The 17,478-nt window shown below is 37.3% G+C and overlaps 1 protein-coding gene across 1 annotated transcript in view; it reads left to right on the top strand.

Annotated features, from left to right (window-relative positions):
- The window catches only part of FSCB (fibrous sheath CABYR binding protein), a 39,717-nt gene extending 22,892 nt beyond the window's left edge, over nucleotides 1-16,825 (top strand). Inside the window, exons 4-5 of the mRNA XM_078078765.1 lie at nucleotides 15,495-15,558; nucleotides 16,698-16,825. Of these exons, the coding sequence (XP_077934891.1) occupies nucleotides 15,495-15,558; nucleotides 16,698-16,825 (192 nt within the window). The remainder of the gene's footprint in view (nucleotides 1-15,494; nucleotides 15,559-16,697) is intronic.
- The last annotated feature ends 653 nt before the right edge of the window (nucleotides 16,826-17,478 follow it).

Below are 17,478 nucleotides of genomic sequence, written 5' to 3'. Positions count from 1 at the left end.
CAGATCTGGCTAGAAGGAGAGAATTTCCCTGGCTCCACATTATTAGTAGAGCTTCTGATCAATTTCCCTTCAAGTACCTGCTGGGTTTGCCTGATCTTGATGGCAGGGCTCCTTTCTGATCCAGGGGAGGAAGAATTCTACCTGGACTGCCTTCTGTTGCTACGTTATCCATTGGGTAACAGTGTGTCATGGTCTTTGGTTGGGTGAAGGGTTGTAAAATGTCCTACCAATATGCTGGACCTCTAGTCCTGGGGTCTCTAACCACTTTGCTTACCACTTTTCCACCTTTCAGATTTCTCCTGTCATTGCCTCTTGCCTCTTGAATTATTTCCAGGGTTTAGAGTTTTTTTGTTTTTTTTTAATATTTTATTTATTTGTCAGAGAGAGCACAAGCAGGGGGAGCAGCAGGCAGAAGGAGAAGCAGGCTCCCCACTGAGCAAGGAGCCTGATGCGGGACTTGATCCCAGGACCCTTAACACTTAACTGAAGGCAGTTCCTTAACTGACTGAGCCAGCCAGACATCCCAGGGTTTAGAGTTGTACTTAGCAGGGTAGAACAGGGAGAAATGAATATTTGCAATCTTGCTAGGACTGGAAGTCTCTTTTTCCTTATTTGGCGTTTTCTTGATCTCCATTAATAATCTCTAACTTATGAGATCCTATTATCAGGTCGTAATTTAGCCAGCATCTTCTGCATGAGAACTATCTTGAAGCTAGTGCTCATCATCTTTTATATCTACTCACTGACAAGCTTCTGTCCCTGTGGATTGTATCTCCTTTACTGTTACCATGAATAATTCTTCTTGGTCCTAACAAAGGCCAATCCCTTTACCAAGGTGCCAGATTCTATCCCTTCCTGCCTACTCAATGATACAGATTTGGTAAATCTCTCCTTTTCCTCCTGCACCATCAGTGTTTCATCAAATTTCATCAAAGTTTCTCTTCCTATTCATTCTCATTATCTTTCAAACATGCTTTTTATTTTCACCCATCTTAAATAAATAAGCAAATAGATATCCTGTTCATACTGTCTCTTTAAGTTACTGGATTTCCTTGATGGTAAGTACCATATTCAATTACTCTGTCCCATTCTCTTGAACCTGTTCTAAACAGGCTTTCACTCCTATGGCTCCACTGAAACTGCTCAATAATCATTGACAAATCCAATCGGTAACACCTATCCTCATTTAGTCCAATAACACAATTTAACATAGAGGAACATTTGCATTTGGTATTCGTTCTTCCTTGCTATATCATCCTCTTTGCTTCTGAGATGTTTCCTCCTACCTTATTGGCTAATTATTCTCAATCTTCTTTGCTGATTTCCCTTGTCTCCGAGCCTCCTAATGCTGAAGAACCTTAGGGTTATGTTCCTGTATCTCTTCTTTTCTCTTTCTTTCCTCTCTCTACATTTACTTCCTTGGTGAGCTCACTTAATCTTGTGGCTCAAATCCCATCTATATCATCTGAGTTCATATCTCCCCAGCCAGACCTCTCAGATGGCCTACGCAAAACCTCCTTTTGTATGACTGATAGATATCTTTCCCCTGTAAAGGTGCTACAATTTTGAAATAGCCAGAATGTTGTTTTCCATCTCTATCAATATCTTTTTATTTGCACCTGAGACAATGAAACCAATTTTGAGAACATAACTGGCTATGAAAGATAGGAATACTTATGGTGGCACAGTGCATCCTGACAAGTGCAGTCCTATAAGAAAAAAAATAGAAAATGGGGATAAGATGGAGAAGTAGGAAAAGTGCTCTGCTTTGAGCATATGTTGATATTATAAATCAAAATATGTTCCATTATTTTAAAGTGTCATGTGAGTGGGGAGGAGGTTGGGTAGAAATTTTTATCTCCTTCGGCAGAACTCCAAGAATGAGTCTTGAAAAAGGGAACTTGAAGTTACTCTTCAGGTCGTAAGAGATATTTACAAGACCATCAACCAGAAAAAATTCCCAGATCATTGGGAGTTCTTTTTGAAGTCAACTACACACAATTCAACTAGCGAATGAAACACATCTCTGAGAATGTGAAGGTGTCGGTGTCTCCTTTTACAATAGTATATAGGTAAAATTAAAAAAAATTTAATATAAACTCTTCGTTATTAGCATGACCTTTTAATTTGACACAAGAAATTTCTTTTGAGATGCTTTCTTTTTTTAGGTTTTGTCATAGAACTCACATGTGCTTTCCCACTTTGGCCTAGAAAAAAGACTAAAGGAATTGTTATATGGCTGTGATGGCTAATAATATTATTACTTTGGTTAGGCTATCATACCCAGTTATTTAATCACATATTTAGATCTAACTGTTGCTGTGATGATATTTTGCAGATATGGATAGTAGCTACAAGTTGACTTTAAGTAAAGGAGATTACCCTTGATAATGTAGGTGAGCCTCATCCAATCAGTTGAAGTGCTTATGAGCAAAAATAGAGGTTTCCCCCTGTAAGGAAATTCTGTCTTAAGACTGAAATAAAATGCTCACCTGAGTTTCCAGCCTGCCAACCTACTATATGAATTTTGGATTTGGAAACCCCAACAATTATGGAAGGCAATTCCTTAAAATCAGTCTCATTATACACACACACACTATATAAAGTTACATATATTTATGATAAAAAGTATTTTATTATATATATATATATAATATACATCTATATATATCCTATTATATCTTGACTGATATAATGGTTATCTTTGAGTTTGGGATTATGGTTGTCTTTTTTTTACTTTTTATTTTTCTATACACCACATTGTCCTTAATGAACATATTTTACTGTTTCAGTAAAATAACATAACTGGGTTTGACCAATCTCCCAAGTATTTAGGAACTGTTAAGAGAATTCTGAAAACATGATTTCTGTGATGAGAAATTGTCACTTTTGGCTTTGCTAGAGAGATATTTGCAATTTGCATGTAAAGTTGGGCCAACTCAAATTATGTATTTGAAGTTTCAAACAAATCTTGATTTTTTTACCCCTTGAAGCTTGTTTTAAAATGTCACCATGGGAATTGATGATTAGAAAGACTTTATGGCTATGGTAAGAACTGGCATAGAGTCAAAAAACCAAAAACCAAAAACAAATCAACAACAAAAAAACCAACCAACCAAACAAAAAAACCCAAAAGAAATCATGTAGTATGTAACAATCAAGTGATATGATAGAATAAATCATATTACCATATTACTGGCTAATTTCCTTTACTGATGAAGTTTCTGAATTAGCAGGTTAGAAAAATATGTTAGACTTAGTGTATCCTGATTTTAGAATTTGATGAGAGGGGCACCTGGGTGGCTCAGTCATTAAGCGTCTGCCTTCGGCTCAGGTCATGATCCCAGGGTCCTGGGATCGAGCCCCGCATCGGGCTCCCTGCTCGGCGGGAGGCCTGCTTCTCCCTCTCCCGCTCCCCCTGCTTGTGTTCCCTCTCTCACTGTATCTCTCTCTGTCAAATAAATAAATAAAATCTTAAAAAAAAAAATAATTTGATGAGATTTCTTTTGATGACTAGAAAATATGAAGAACTGTAGGCTGGATATGACTTGATTTAGATTTTGTTATTGAATCCACCTGATAAAATCTTTTTTTTTTTTTAAGATTTTATTTATTTATGTATTAGAGAGTGAGAGAGAGAGAAACAGCATGAGAGGGGAGAAGGTCAGAGGGAGAAGCAGGCTCGCCGCTGAGCTGGGAGCCCGATGTGGGACTCGATCCCAGGACTCCAGGATCATGACCTGAGCCGAAGGCAGTCGCTTAACCAACTGAGCCACCCAGGCGCCCCCTTTTTTTTTTTTTTTTTTTTTTCACCTGATAAAGTCTTAAATCAAGACACTGTTATTGGGGGTGAAAGGGAAGTGGACTTGAGATTTATTATGGAGACACACAAATAATGGCAGTCACTGACTGACTGGATGTCAGTCTCAGTGGAGAAAGGAACATTTCACATGATTTCATAGTTTGGACATGTGGGAATACATGTATTCCATTCACTAAAAGGGGAAAGTAGACACAGAAATACATGTTGGGGAAGAGAAATTAGAAATGACAATTTTAGGTTTAGATATTCTGAGTTTTAGGTGCTTATGGTACACCCATATGGAGATATTCAGTAGGCAGCATTTAGGTCTAAGCAAGTATCAAGAATTCTAGTTGTAGTAAAGAAAGAGAGGATATTAGATATCTCTGGGGTAATAAATTATTGAAGAATAGTTCTTAAATGGGAGAGAATTAGTATATTTATATGTTAAGGAGAAGATGCTGATAGGAATACATTAAAGCTTTATTAGACATCATATAAAAGTGAAAAAAGGCAAAATAACAATAATAATAATGATAATAATAGTAATAAAGCTATATCAGATGGCATAATGAAAAAGAATGACTGGGAGAATAACATGCAGAACACCTGATTAATATAATGCAGGACTTCTCTCTCTAAGACAGAAATAAGTAAGGAATAAGTATATATGTTGGGGAGAAAAGAGTTAAGGCATCAGGCCCATGATTCATTTCTCCCCTGATTACCAGGGTGATGTTTCTGAGGGAAAGAAAAGAAGGCAGGTGACCTGTTTTCATTTCCTTATATACATGGCAACTGGTCCTTTGAGTGATATTTGTTAGGAGGAGAGTCCTTATCTATGGAATGTTCTTTATAGGCCGTCCCTGGCTTATAATTGCTTATGGAAATGCATCTAGGATTTATGGATTTATGAGGAAAGGGTCATGAAAAATGCCACATAAGTTCTACAATTCTTTGGGGTATAAAATAAAGATGTTTCATAATTGAACCCTTCTGATTATGTAAGGTGATCCACAAACCTCACTAGGAGATCTCATCTATTCTGGGTCAGATGACTTTTGTCCAATGTGGAAAGGAAGGGCCTAGGGAGCCATACAGGGTATCCCAGACTTCTCTTTCTTTGTGCCTCTAGATTGCTTGTGTGCTTGACGTTATTACTAGAAATCAAAATATGTAAAGTCTTTGATATGTGTGGTTTTGATTTGGTAATTTGATAGTATGTGTTGTGTCGGATGTTAATTTGGTGGGTTGGAGACACAGTAGACCTGTATTTTCTCCATGGATTATGAGCATGGTTATCAGCTAAGAATAAGGGGATCAGAGATGGGATTTAATAGAATGTTAAATAAAGATTTTTTTTTTAAAGATTTTATTTATTTATTTTGACAGAGAGAGAGACAGCGAAAGAGGGAACACAAGCAAGGGGGAATGGAAGAGGGTGAAGCAGGCTTCCCACTGAGCAGAGAGCCCGATGCGGGGCTCGATCCCAGGACCCTGGGATCATGACCCGAGCCGAAGGCAGACGCTTAACGACTGAGCCACCCAGGCGTCCCTTAAATAAAGATTTTGACTAGGATGTGTGGGGGAATGGAAGAGGAACTTGACCGGGAAGTGTAACATGATTGTAAAGAGGGATTGAGATTTAGCTAAGGTAAGGTCAACGGTGATGCATGAATGGGAACAGCTAGGTTGCACTAATAGAAATGGTATCTACAATGTGCCCCATTCCACTCTGCACTAGAAGGCTGCATTTCTTCTGGGCTGTGATACTCTAACTAGAACATTTATGCGTGGCCAGACAGATGTTAGGGACTTGGCTCAATATTATGTCACATGTTGGGCAGTGGAAAGATTGGAGACATTTAGCTGAGAGAAAAGAAGTCAGAAGTACTAGCAGGAGTGCACTTCAAGGCTGAGGTCTTGTACCCGTGAATAAAGAGGTCACTTGGGAATTCTAATTTTGGAGGGCTTCAACCCTGGCAGAGGGTGAAGCATATCATGGGTCCTGGTCTGCTGTTCTTCATTGTCTCTGTTGACCATTATGTCAATGTTCACAAATCTGGACATGGTATCCAAAGCAATCGTGGAGAAAATTCCCTCTACAATATCCATGGAAAGGGAAAGTTACTAATGATATTTCTTTCTACAAAGAATATTTTCAACAGTTCTAGGGACAATAGCTTCACAGAGGAGAGGTCAAGCACTTCCTCCCATGGTGTTCTGTCAGACTTCAATTTTCTTGCAACCAAAAATATAATATAGTCCCTGCTCCTCTGGGGCACTATAGACTGAATTTAGCTTTTAACAATTTTTGTCTCTTTTAGTTATGTCATCCTCATGAAAGGATGCTACTCTCTTTGTAAGCAATGATCACAGATTCTAAGTTTTTAGATACCCTCTTTGCCAAAGTTTCCCAAACATGCCTGATGATAAGAGTCATCTGGGGAAACTTGTTAAAAATACAACTTCTCAGGGGCGCCTGTGTGGCTCAGTTGGTTAAGCGACTGCCTTCGGCTCAGGTCATGATCCTGGAGTCCCGGGATCGAGTCCCACATCAGGCTCCCTGCTCAGCAGGGAGTCTGCTTCTCCCTCTGACCCTCCTCCCTCTCATGCTCTCTGTCTCTCATTGTCTCTCTCGCACATAAATAAAATCTAAAAAAAAAAAAAAAATTAAAAAAAAAATACAACTTCTCAGGTCTTAGCCCTTGAAATTCAGATTCAGTGGCTCTAGGGTGGGCCTGATAATCTGTATTTTTATTGAAGACTCCAGATGGCTTTCTAGGTTAGCAGTTCCCAAAGGTAGTTTCTAATTAGAATCATCTGGAGAGTAGTCACACGTAGAGATTCATAGGTCCCGTCCATAAATATTAAGAATTTCCGAAAGAAGAACTTGAGAAATTTGTACTTTTAGTTTCTCCAAAGGATACCCATGTGTAGCCCCTATGAAGCATAAATACCTCAGGATTTTACTTCACATAAGAAAGAGTATTTGATTTGGGCCTATAGGTATGGTTGCCTCATTAAATATGGGAAGAACAATGATATCTTTAGAAAGAACCAAGATGAAATTCTGTATTGATCTCAGACAAAACATTCAGTTTGATTTAAATTGTATAACATCTCTAGAACAGGATCTCTCAACCTTAGGACTACTGGTATTTGAGATGGGACAATTTTTTGTTGTGGGAAACCTCCCTGTGTAGGGTGTTTATCAGCATCTCTGGTCTCTACCGACTAGATGCCAGTAGCCCTCCTCTCCCCAACTGTTGCAACCAAAAAATGTCACTAGACATGGTCAAATGTCCCTGGGGGAAAAATCACACTCAGTTGAATACTGCTGAGAAAGGAGAGAACACTGATGGTAATTTAATCAAGCTCTAAAAATCTTTATACTATAAATAAAAGAGCTGCCCTAATCACCTGTTTTTTTTTTATCCAATGGCCTCTCCAGGATATGATATAGACACTCAGGACTGATCTTGGTGGGATATAAATGCTTTCCAAAAATTAAAAGAAGGTAGATGGGATATTGTTTCTTGAATTAAAAAAAAATTGTCAGGTGTCACAGGACTCTGGCCTGAATATTGCAATTTAGACAAATTCATCATGATTTTATAAGAAAACAAAACCTTAATGATGGTGTAACCCTTTTCAATATGCAAAAATCTTAAATAATTGGTAGATCTTATGGGTATGGCCTTCAGGAAAAATTAGAGAATCATATCTATCTTTATCCAAACAAGGATTAAGTACTTGGAGATATTTTTAAAATTAGGTAATAACTTCTTTGTCAAGAACATTATGATTGGTAGAATCATACATCACTTTGCTTATGAAGAGTTTAGTGATTTGCTATTTAATCTTTTTTTTTTGAACACTTTACCACAGATGGAAAATCCAAAGTCAAGAATTGTCATTTATATGAACTTAAATGATAAAAAATCATTTTACTCAAGAATTAGCACACTATAGGGTTTAAGGACAGTGTCCCTAAGACTGCTCTGACTTTTGACACTAATTCCAAATTTGGGAGAACTCTCAAAGCCACCAGTTTTTTATTTTCAGCTTAAGTAATAAAAATTTATTGACAATTCCTGGAATGGTGGTTATCACCTCCCAACCTGGAGGGAGGAACAAACACTGTAGGAAATCACTCAGAAATCACACTGTCCCAATACCTCTGGCCAACACAGGGAAGAACAAGATCATTCCCCTGAAAATTGGTTAGTCTTTGTTCATCTGAGAAAGGTTGGGAGGACAGATGCAGAGGGGACCATCATATGATACTGTGGGTGTGCTGGACCCCAAGCTGGGTCCTCAAACACAAGGGAGGAAAACATACCCACTTCTCTGGGGGGTTAAATTCACCCAATTTTGATAATTCACTAGAAGGAGTCACAGAACTCACTGACCACTATTATACTCTCTGTTATGGCTTATTACTTGGAAAGGATACAGCCAAAGGAAGAGACTCATAGGACAGAGTCTGAGTGGGTTCCAAATGAGAATCCTCCTTTGTCCTCAGGATATACCCTTGCAGAATCGATGTGTGACCATATGCACAGAGTATTGCCAACCAGGGAAGCTCACCCTAGCCTTAATGTTCAGAATTTTTAGAGGTCTCCATTACATAGTCATGACAGATTGATTGATTGCCCTTGTGTTTGAAACAAAATGCTAGGTTGCAGATGCCACGAGACCCACATATCACACACTAAAACATGATTTATTGGTCTTTCTGGCATGGGCAACCCAAAGCATAAATTGCCTGTTGGTCTTTTTGGCATAGCCAGTCTCCACCCCAAGACTGGTGGGTGTGACAAATTTCACCCATCTGGGATGGCTAACCCCTACCTTAAACAAAGACACTCCTATCAGATATGACATAGATTGCATCTCAAAAGTTGAGGGCAAAGCCAGACTTCTCTTTGGGCAAAGCCGAGTTCTTTACAATACATATTTAAGCAATAGAAACTTATAGAGCCCGTTTCACATATATATGTGTAAATTGTTGAGGATCCACTATACTTAGATATTTTCACATAAATTTTTTCCTTAAATCTTCACATCAGTTTATAATATAAGCAATAGTATCATAAATCCACAAGCACAATGATTTGACCTCATATGTTGCATTATTATTTTTGAATTTTTTAAAATTAAAATTAAAATTTAAAGTCCTCCTGTTTAAATAGTGGTGGAATTTGCCTATTATTATGCAACGTATGATCTGTCAGACCAGTCTTCCTTTTCCTAAGACCAGTGTTTATCCTATCCCATTCCTCCCTTGAACTGTAGTTATGGTTTTTAAAAAATGTGTTTAAACATAACTTAGGGGTGCATGAGTGGTGCAGTTGGTTAAGTGACCGACTCTTGGTTTTGGCTCAGGTTGTGATCTCAGGGTCATGAGATTGAGCCCTGCGTCAGGTTCTGCGCTCAGTGCATAGTCTCCTTAAGACTCTCTCTTCCTCTCCTTCTCTCTCTGCCCATCCCCCCTGAATGTTCTCTCTCTCTCTCCTTTTCTCTAAGATAAAGAAATAAATCTTTAAAAAAACAAATATAACTTAAAATTTTAAATTACTATAAATAACCTAATCCTAATCATACAGATAGTACTTAATAAGCCAGAATTTGAAGCTTGCTCTTTAGGTCCCATGGTTTCCTGTTATTCCAATGTTGTATGATATAATGGAAGTAGTAGTATTCATAGGACTCTAAGATTGGCTTAGAACACATGAAGAGCCTTTCGAAAATATATCCAATGATCTGTGGGGACTCAACAGATGCTTAGAGAGGCTTCTGGTAGCCTGATATGATAAAGGAAATTGAGAAACATGTTGTTTTTGTGACTAAAATGAAGGTCCATGGCAAACCAGAAAATTTGTTTTAGTTAATGCCCAGGACTACATAATTTTGGTTCATGATTTTTTTTTGTTCATTGGATAGACTGTTTTGCCATTTCAGAGACGGAATCCAATTTGGGTCATGATGGTTCCTTTTACAAAAGAGCATAATCTTACTTCTTAACTGACAGGAATATATTTTTGTATTGCCATTGACTATTGGGCACGATCACATTAGGAGGATTATCCTAGTTTACATACGTGTTATACAGTATCCCTTCTAAATCTAAAATGCTACTAGAACTTAGAGAATTATTTGTGACTCTTTTAAAAAAAAAAAAAAACTTGGTTCTAATATTTAAATAATGATAAAATTTGCCTATTACTTGTCAGACCAAAATCGATTCCATTTTTCAAGAACATTTTCCTCTTCTTCTATCTCCCACATAAACTATGATTATTATCTCTTTGTGCAGTTTTGTAGTTAAAATTATTCTGGCCTATCAGTCCTAGTAGCTGTTAAATTTAAGACATTCACAAAAAAGGTTTATTAATGGGCAGATAACCCCTCTAGATTAAGTTGAAAAGAAATAAAGCATATCACAGTAGTCCACAAGTATCAAAGAGCATAAGGAATATTGTTGAAAACCTTACTGGTGACATGTGAACTGGGCCTCTTTGAAGTGTCTAATTCTGCAAGCATCATTTCTTGTAGCCTCTTTAAGAAATAGCAGGGCTAATTGAACACTGCCACAGGCAAAAGGAATGCATTAGGCATCAAAATTAAGATAATAATAATAATAATGCTTTATGTTGCATAATTCTTTGCATTTTTCAGAATGTTTTCCAGTATATATAATCAACAAGAAAGAACAGTAAAGAACTGTCACTTAAACTTTTTAGTTGGCTGTCTTTGATGCCTTGCTCAGTGTCCTGCAGTTGTTATGATGGAGGGACATTTCAGAGGAAAATGTGTTTGGCCACCTGAAGAGGTAGGTAGTTTTTGTAGTTTCCCTACCAGAAAGCTTGTGCTTTGGACCCCAAATCACAAAATTTCCCTGAAGTTTATTTGCCTCTCACCAGTAAGGAAGAAATGCAGAAAAAAAAATATATATAACTAACAATATCAGTGTTAAAGTAGAGAGGTAGTCAGAATAGAATCCTTCCCTTAGCAGAGGTTTTTGAAAACTAGCTCAATGATCAGATCCATTTGAATTATACTGAACATTTATTGAAAATACAGAATCACCAGGGATGGGACTCAGCAAACTTTTTATTTTTACAAGTGGCTCCAGGTGATTCTCATGTCTATGCAGATTTCAGAACCACTACCTTAATGAATCAAATAACCTGAGAATTCATTTTTGGGAATAAGTATCCACGAATAGTGCAGAGCTTAAGTGATGAGGTATCCAGTATAGGATAGGAATAACTGGTGTTAAGGTTAGGAGGTGTAGACAACGGAGATCACCTCTGTTGAGATTATAGGTATCCAAAAAGAGCTATATAGTTCCTACACAACAGAGAGGCATTGGCTAGAAGAAGAAATGGGCAGATCCACATGATATAATCAGATGTTTATTGCTTATCTGGGTATGGAGCACAGGGGAAGAGCTTCAGTCTTTTAGGGCTCATGACTGACTGGAGATCTTGAGAAAATATTCCTGTGAGATACTGAGAAACTGTGGGACATCACTGAGCTTCCAGGGACTGTAAACCATTGTAGAAAATGGTGTAGAAAATTTGAGTAACATGATGTGCCTATTGCAGATCACATGATTTTCTATGATTCCCTCTTTCGTTTAATTTAAATTAATAGCATCAGATTTTATGTTTGAATGTTACAAATGCTAGGTCTAATAGGTTATGTTTCCCTATTTGCCATCATAAGGAATTTGGATTTATCATGAAGGTAGTGGATAGATGTCGAAGGCTTGGAAACAGGAAGCTAAACAATGATTCAATGTGCAGCTTAGAAAGAATTTCTCTGATAGCACTGTGAAGGATGTACTTCAGTCAGAGGATTTGGGTTGCAGAGATACTTGTTGGATGGCTACTAAAACAATCCAGATGAGAAATGAGGATGGAAGGAAAGCATTGACGGGAGTTAAGTGATGTGAAAGATTAACTATTAGGGAGAGAAAACATGATGGGTCTTGGTGATAGGTTGGGTAGGGGTGACAGAAAAGGGAAGGGTCTATGAATACTGTGTGGATAGAGGTATCATTTATAAGATGGCAAATCATAGTGGAATTAGCAGGTTTGGGCTAAAATTATAAACTGAGTTTGGGGTGTGTTGAGTTGTAAATACTTAAATGACACTCAAATGGAGATGAGAACTAGGTGAGATCATCCAGGGAGTGGAGGCACAGTGTCACTGTGAAATGGTGACAGTGGTCATGTTAACAGAGAACTACACTGCTATGGTAGTGGTAGATTTTGTCAAAAGGGCAGTTTTTCTTTTGTGTTATTTTTGATTTTTTCTTTTTAAAGATTTATTTATTTTTAGAGAGAGAGAGAGTGTGTACACAAGTGAGTGGGGGAAGGGGCAGAGGGAGAGGGAGAGAATCTCAAGGAGACTCCCTATTGATCATGGAACCCAATGTGGGGCTCAATCTCATGACCCTGAGATCATGACCTGAGCTGAAATCAAGAGTCCAACACCTAACTGACTGAGCCACCCAGGTGCCCCTGTTGCATTACTTTTGATTTTGATGAAGAATTGCAAGTTACAGTGCCACAGAATGCACAGAACGATTGCTTTGCTTCACAAGTTTGTAGCTCACTTAATGCACCGCTATGTTCTTTCTGTGTCTGGCAAACATAAAATCTTTTCTTCTTTGAAAAGTTATAGTGTTTGCCTTGGGATGGTGAAAGAGGTTTTTTTATAACTGAGTGCAACAGTATGTACAGTTAAAAAAAATAAAAGAGGTAAGAGTAGAAGACTTGGAACAAGTTAAAACAAGAACAAAAACAAAACAGATATCACTCCAAGCAATATCTGAAGGGATGGAAGAACCGGGAAAGCATATTGTAAAGAAATCAAAGAAATTTAAGAGGAGGAGAACGGATCAAAGCAATATTAGTCTGTAGCAACAGACAAACCAAGGAAAATAAATATTAGGTTATATTGAGATTAGAGTCAGCATGTGAGGAGATTTTAGTAAAAGTAAGTTCATTTAGTATATGGGGAAAGAGATCAAATTGCTTGGATAAAGAAGAGGTGGTTTATGAAGAAGTGACCAAGATGTCCTTAATGTTCTCTTCAGCTTAACTAAATTTTGGACAGGTTTCTTCCCCTGGCCATTATTTTCTTACAACATTTACAAAAGTGTTTGTATTTGTGAATCCTTTCTCTGCTTCTTCTAGAGGTAAGTCTCCCAGCCTCTTAAGAGTTTTATAAACTCTCAGGAATGTCTTTCTCAAAGACTTGAAAATCATTCCTTTGGCATATAATCAGGGAAGATAGTTCTCTATCTCCTGGTCTTTATGGAAGGATAGGAGCCTAACTTTCATTAGTGCCAATTAGTAAACACAGCTGGCTTAATCAGATTGACCAACCTCCCCTCTCCCCAATATCTTCCAGTACTATTCCACTAGCCTCCTCCAATGCTAAAATATCCTCTGCCTTTTATTTCACTAGAGTTCATTTTCTTTGCCCTATTGCAAATAGCCTTAATCCCAATGGTAATAGTCTTGAAAAAAGTCTTCCTTGACTGTTTAACTTCCTGGTACAACTTTTCTTTGATTGGAATGACAGATAAGGTAGATTTTTCTTTCAAGAAGCATGGCAGTGAAGGGAAGAAAGATGGTAGAGTTTAAGAAGGACTTCGTGTCAAACATTTATTGTTTACAAAGACAGGAAAGACATGGACATGTTTATATGTCCAGATGATAGCACAATGACTCTAAAACTATACCTTCTAATTCCCATCTTGGATCTTCATGCTTGACTTAATGTCTTGGAGCTTTTGACCTTTACTGTGACTGGATATCTGGATTCCATCTACTGGCTAATAGGTGGAAGTTCATTGACAGTGTTTGTATCACCCCTTTCTCCTACCCCTGAGTTGACTATCCTTTTAAAATATACTTGTAGTTCTTGTTTTTAACCTCAGACCAGTCCTTTTTTTCTCAAACACTCTAGACTTGTTAGTTTCCCCTCAAACACTTCCTCTTTCTCTGAGTTTCTTATATTCTATAGGTAAAGTATTCAGAATAATACCTTTAACATTTAACATTAAATACCATGTAATTAACATGAAAGTATGTAATGTATGAGTTTAAAGTGATTGCTATATCTTACCTGATACTGTATGTATTTTTTCACCCATCCATCCATTCATCCAACCATTCATCCATCCAGATAACTAACAAACACTTACTGTGCCAGGTACTATGTTAAGTCTTGGAAATATAGAAATGATTAATAATAATATATAAAATCTAGTGACATTTGTTATGTCCCAGATGTTGTACTAAGCATTTTACATACATTAACTCATTTATTTCCCAAAGCTCTAGTAATAAAAAAATTACATTAAGAAATTGGCCCATCTGACTGTGGAGGCTGGCAAGTCCAAAAACCGGAGGACAGGACAATAGGCTCGAGACGCAGGGAAGAGCTGATGCTGCAGCACAAGTCTGAAGGCAGTCTGGTAGCAGGTTCCCTCTTTTTGGGGGGACATCAATCTTTTTCTCCTAAGGCTTTTGACAGATTGGAAGAGGCTCACCCACGTTATAATCTGTTTTACTCAAAGTCAGATTTTAATATTAACATCATCTAAAAAATAACCTCCACAGTGATATCTAGACTGTAGTTTGATCAAATGGGTACTGTGGCCTATGCCACTCAGCTAGTAGATGATAGATTCAGAATTTGAACCCAGGTCTGATTTTAACATCTCTACTGTTAATAACCATAGGATAAACATTTCAATCTCTGTGCCTAGGTAGCTCTTAGTCTATTAGGGAAGTCATATATGAAAACAAATAATTTGCATTGATAGAGAGGAAATGATTAACTCTGTTTCGAAAGTCCAGAATCTTCCTGGAAAATAGGACCCTGAACTTGGCTTTGAAATTAATAAGGCTTTATGAGTTGGACAAAAGCACATTATAGGAAAATGTTATAGCATGTGAAAGGTAATGAGTATAAAAGAGCTAGGTGTTGAGAGAGAATAAGCATTTTGGTGTAGCTTCCAGTGGTATAACGTCCCTGTGGAAGTGAGGGTGGAATGAGCTGGAGATCAGGAGATGATGACGGCCATCCCACTTAGTTAGGGTTGGACTGTATTTTATTTTGTGGTTGGCGGGGGAGCCAATGAGGAATTTTGAAAAGGGGAGAGAAATTATTAGACTTTAGTTTTAGTAAAGATGCTATAGTCTGTCAGAAAAATTTGTGGAAGACTGAAATAGACCAAAAACATTAGAAGGTGTCTTCAGTCAAAATATATGTGGTGTCTAGAGCACACCCTTATGGGTTATTTGTTTCAGTGGAGTTTGCATCTTTCATTGTCTGAGCTATTTAAAACTGTAAATTGCGGATCATGGCAATGCAAATGACTCTTGTCCATAGATGTGCAAATGAATTCTGTCTGGTGGAAGGAAAATCAATTTCCCTCCCTGCTGTGGAAAAAGTCAGTTTTGCAACTATTTATAAATTCAGTTCAGCATTCCTGATTAGCCTATAAAAGTGTGGTATTTTGAATTGTCCTTTGACCACATTACAACATCTTATTGGTTCCCTCATTAATGAATTAGTTAAATAAAATCATTGATAAATGTTCATTTTATATTTGCATAAAATTAATCATTTTATGTTTAAAATGTTTCTTCTTTAACAGGTTTGTCCTACGGGAAGAGATGATATAATCTGTACTAAGGCAGTGATAGCATATGGGGATGAAAGTAAGTTGATAGGTTATAGATGGCTTTGGGATGTAGACTGACAGGACCTAGTGCTCTGATGGGATATGGGAAGTGAGGAAGTATGGGGGTTCAAAAATGATTCCCAGATTTCTGGCATGTTTGATTACATAGATAGCATTTTTTTTTTTAAATCACTATATGTCCCACAGGGAAAAAAGACATCAAGGTGGACATTGCAGTGAGTTATTAGATGTTTGGTGGTGGAGTTCAGAAGTATCTGAGACTAGAGGTTCTGATTTGGGACTCAATTTTATACATTTAAATTTATGAGAATAAAAAAAAGAGTAAACAATAAATTAATGGAAATAGATTGGAACACAAAAAGGAAATGTAAGGTGAAAATACATGTGGGTCCAATATAGAGCACTTTAGGGATGAGCAGAGTGAAAAGATCCAGTAAAATAGATTAAAAATAAAACTCTTTTATTTAGGATAGTGTTATAGAAGCCAAGAAAGGACAATGTTTTAAGAAGGAAAAGCTAATCAATAGTGTCAGCTGCTACAAATTTGTCCATGGGATTTAGCAACGTGGAAGTCAGTGGTGGCCATCACCAATAAAGTTTAAACATCCAGAAGGGAGGATAGAAGCAAATTGTATGACACTGTTGGGAATTAGAAAATTGGATAGAAAACAAAGGAAGCTGTGGGAAGGGAGGTAGAGAAGAATGAAGAATTAAGGGAGAAATTTTTAAGATTGAACATAGCATAAGGGGAAAGCCATTTGAAGACAATGAAAGAGAGGGAGTAATTGATAAAAAGTAAGCTTCAAGTCAGATGGACATATATAGGACTCAGAATCCAAGTATAGGCATCAACCTTCAAAAAGAGGAAGACACTGTTTTACCTTGATACTCAGGAAAGGAGGAATAGCTAGGAGAAGCACAGGTAGCTTTTCAGGTTAGAAAGCAGGAAGGTGAGAGAAATTTTATTTGATGACTTTCATTTTCATGTACTCAGAGTGAAGGAGTGAAATTCAAGAGGAAAGGTAAAATTATTACTAACCCTTGAGTTGAGTGGGAGTGGGAGCCAATGAAAGATAAAGTCTACATGGTAAAATTAGTCTATTAAAGGTGGCTTTGGTCTTGGTGTATTGCTCTTTCTACTGGTTTGTTTTGCAGGTGTGAAACAATTACGCCATGAATGGTTGCTAAGAGATTTGCCTACTCTTAAATATCTTTTTCACCCTCTTATACTTTTTACCATTACTCTTCATAGTGTATTAGAAAACTATGGGGACAAGGACTAGTCCCCCCCAAATCTCAGATATGGGTAACTGCAACAGTTCCTCTAAAACTGTGCCCATCAATTTATATCCATTATTGGGAACACTGGGTCATGAGATGATATGATATAGAACAGATAATTTCCAGTGGGGCAAAACTGTAACAGTAAGCTTTGTGGGTAGGTGAGAACAAAAAATAGTATCTAGGTTAGGAAGGGCAGATGGAGAAGGCATTAGAAGTGAAATATATCAAAAGGGAAGGGATGATGTAAAGGTTAAACTTCATCTCACAGTTTTACCTAGAAACAGCCCAGGGATATGCCTAATGATATGTTATTTACTCCTAGCAGTGCAGTATTCATAGATAAGGACTCAATAATTTTAGATTGACTCATTTCTATGTGATGTTATCTCAAGTCAGTTCAGTGTTTTCCACAGAAGAAGTAAGTAATACAAAGTACCGGAATTCCTGTGGAAACGACTTTTTCAGAAGCCTCTGATTGTGAAATGAATATTAAAAAAAAATTCTAAGCTGTGACTGTGATGAAGAATTGGGAAAATGACTTGACTTCAGAAAGTTCTATCCAATGGAAACAGCGCTTGGTTAATTCAACTGGTGATCACATTTTCATGGGAAAATTCTATCTCATGGAGATGTCTTATGAGAAATTTTGTTT

This window comes from Halichoerus grypus, chromosome 8, assembly GCF_964656455.1.
Source record: "Halichoerus grypus chromosome 8, mHalGry1.hap1.1, whole genome shotgun sequence".
Classification (NCBI taxonomy): domain Eukaryota; kingdom Metazoa; phylum Chordata; class Mammalia; order Carnivora; family Phocidae; genus Halichoerus; species Halichoerus grypus.
The sequence above is the reverse complement of the archived record's forward strand: the minus strand, read 5'-3'. Positions and strand labels throughout refer to the sequence as shown.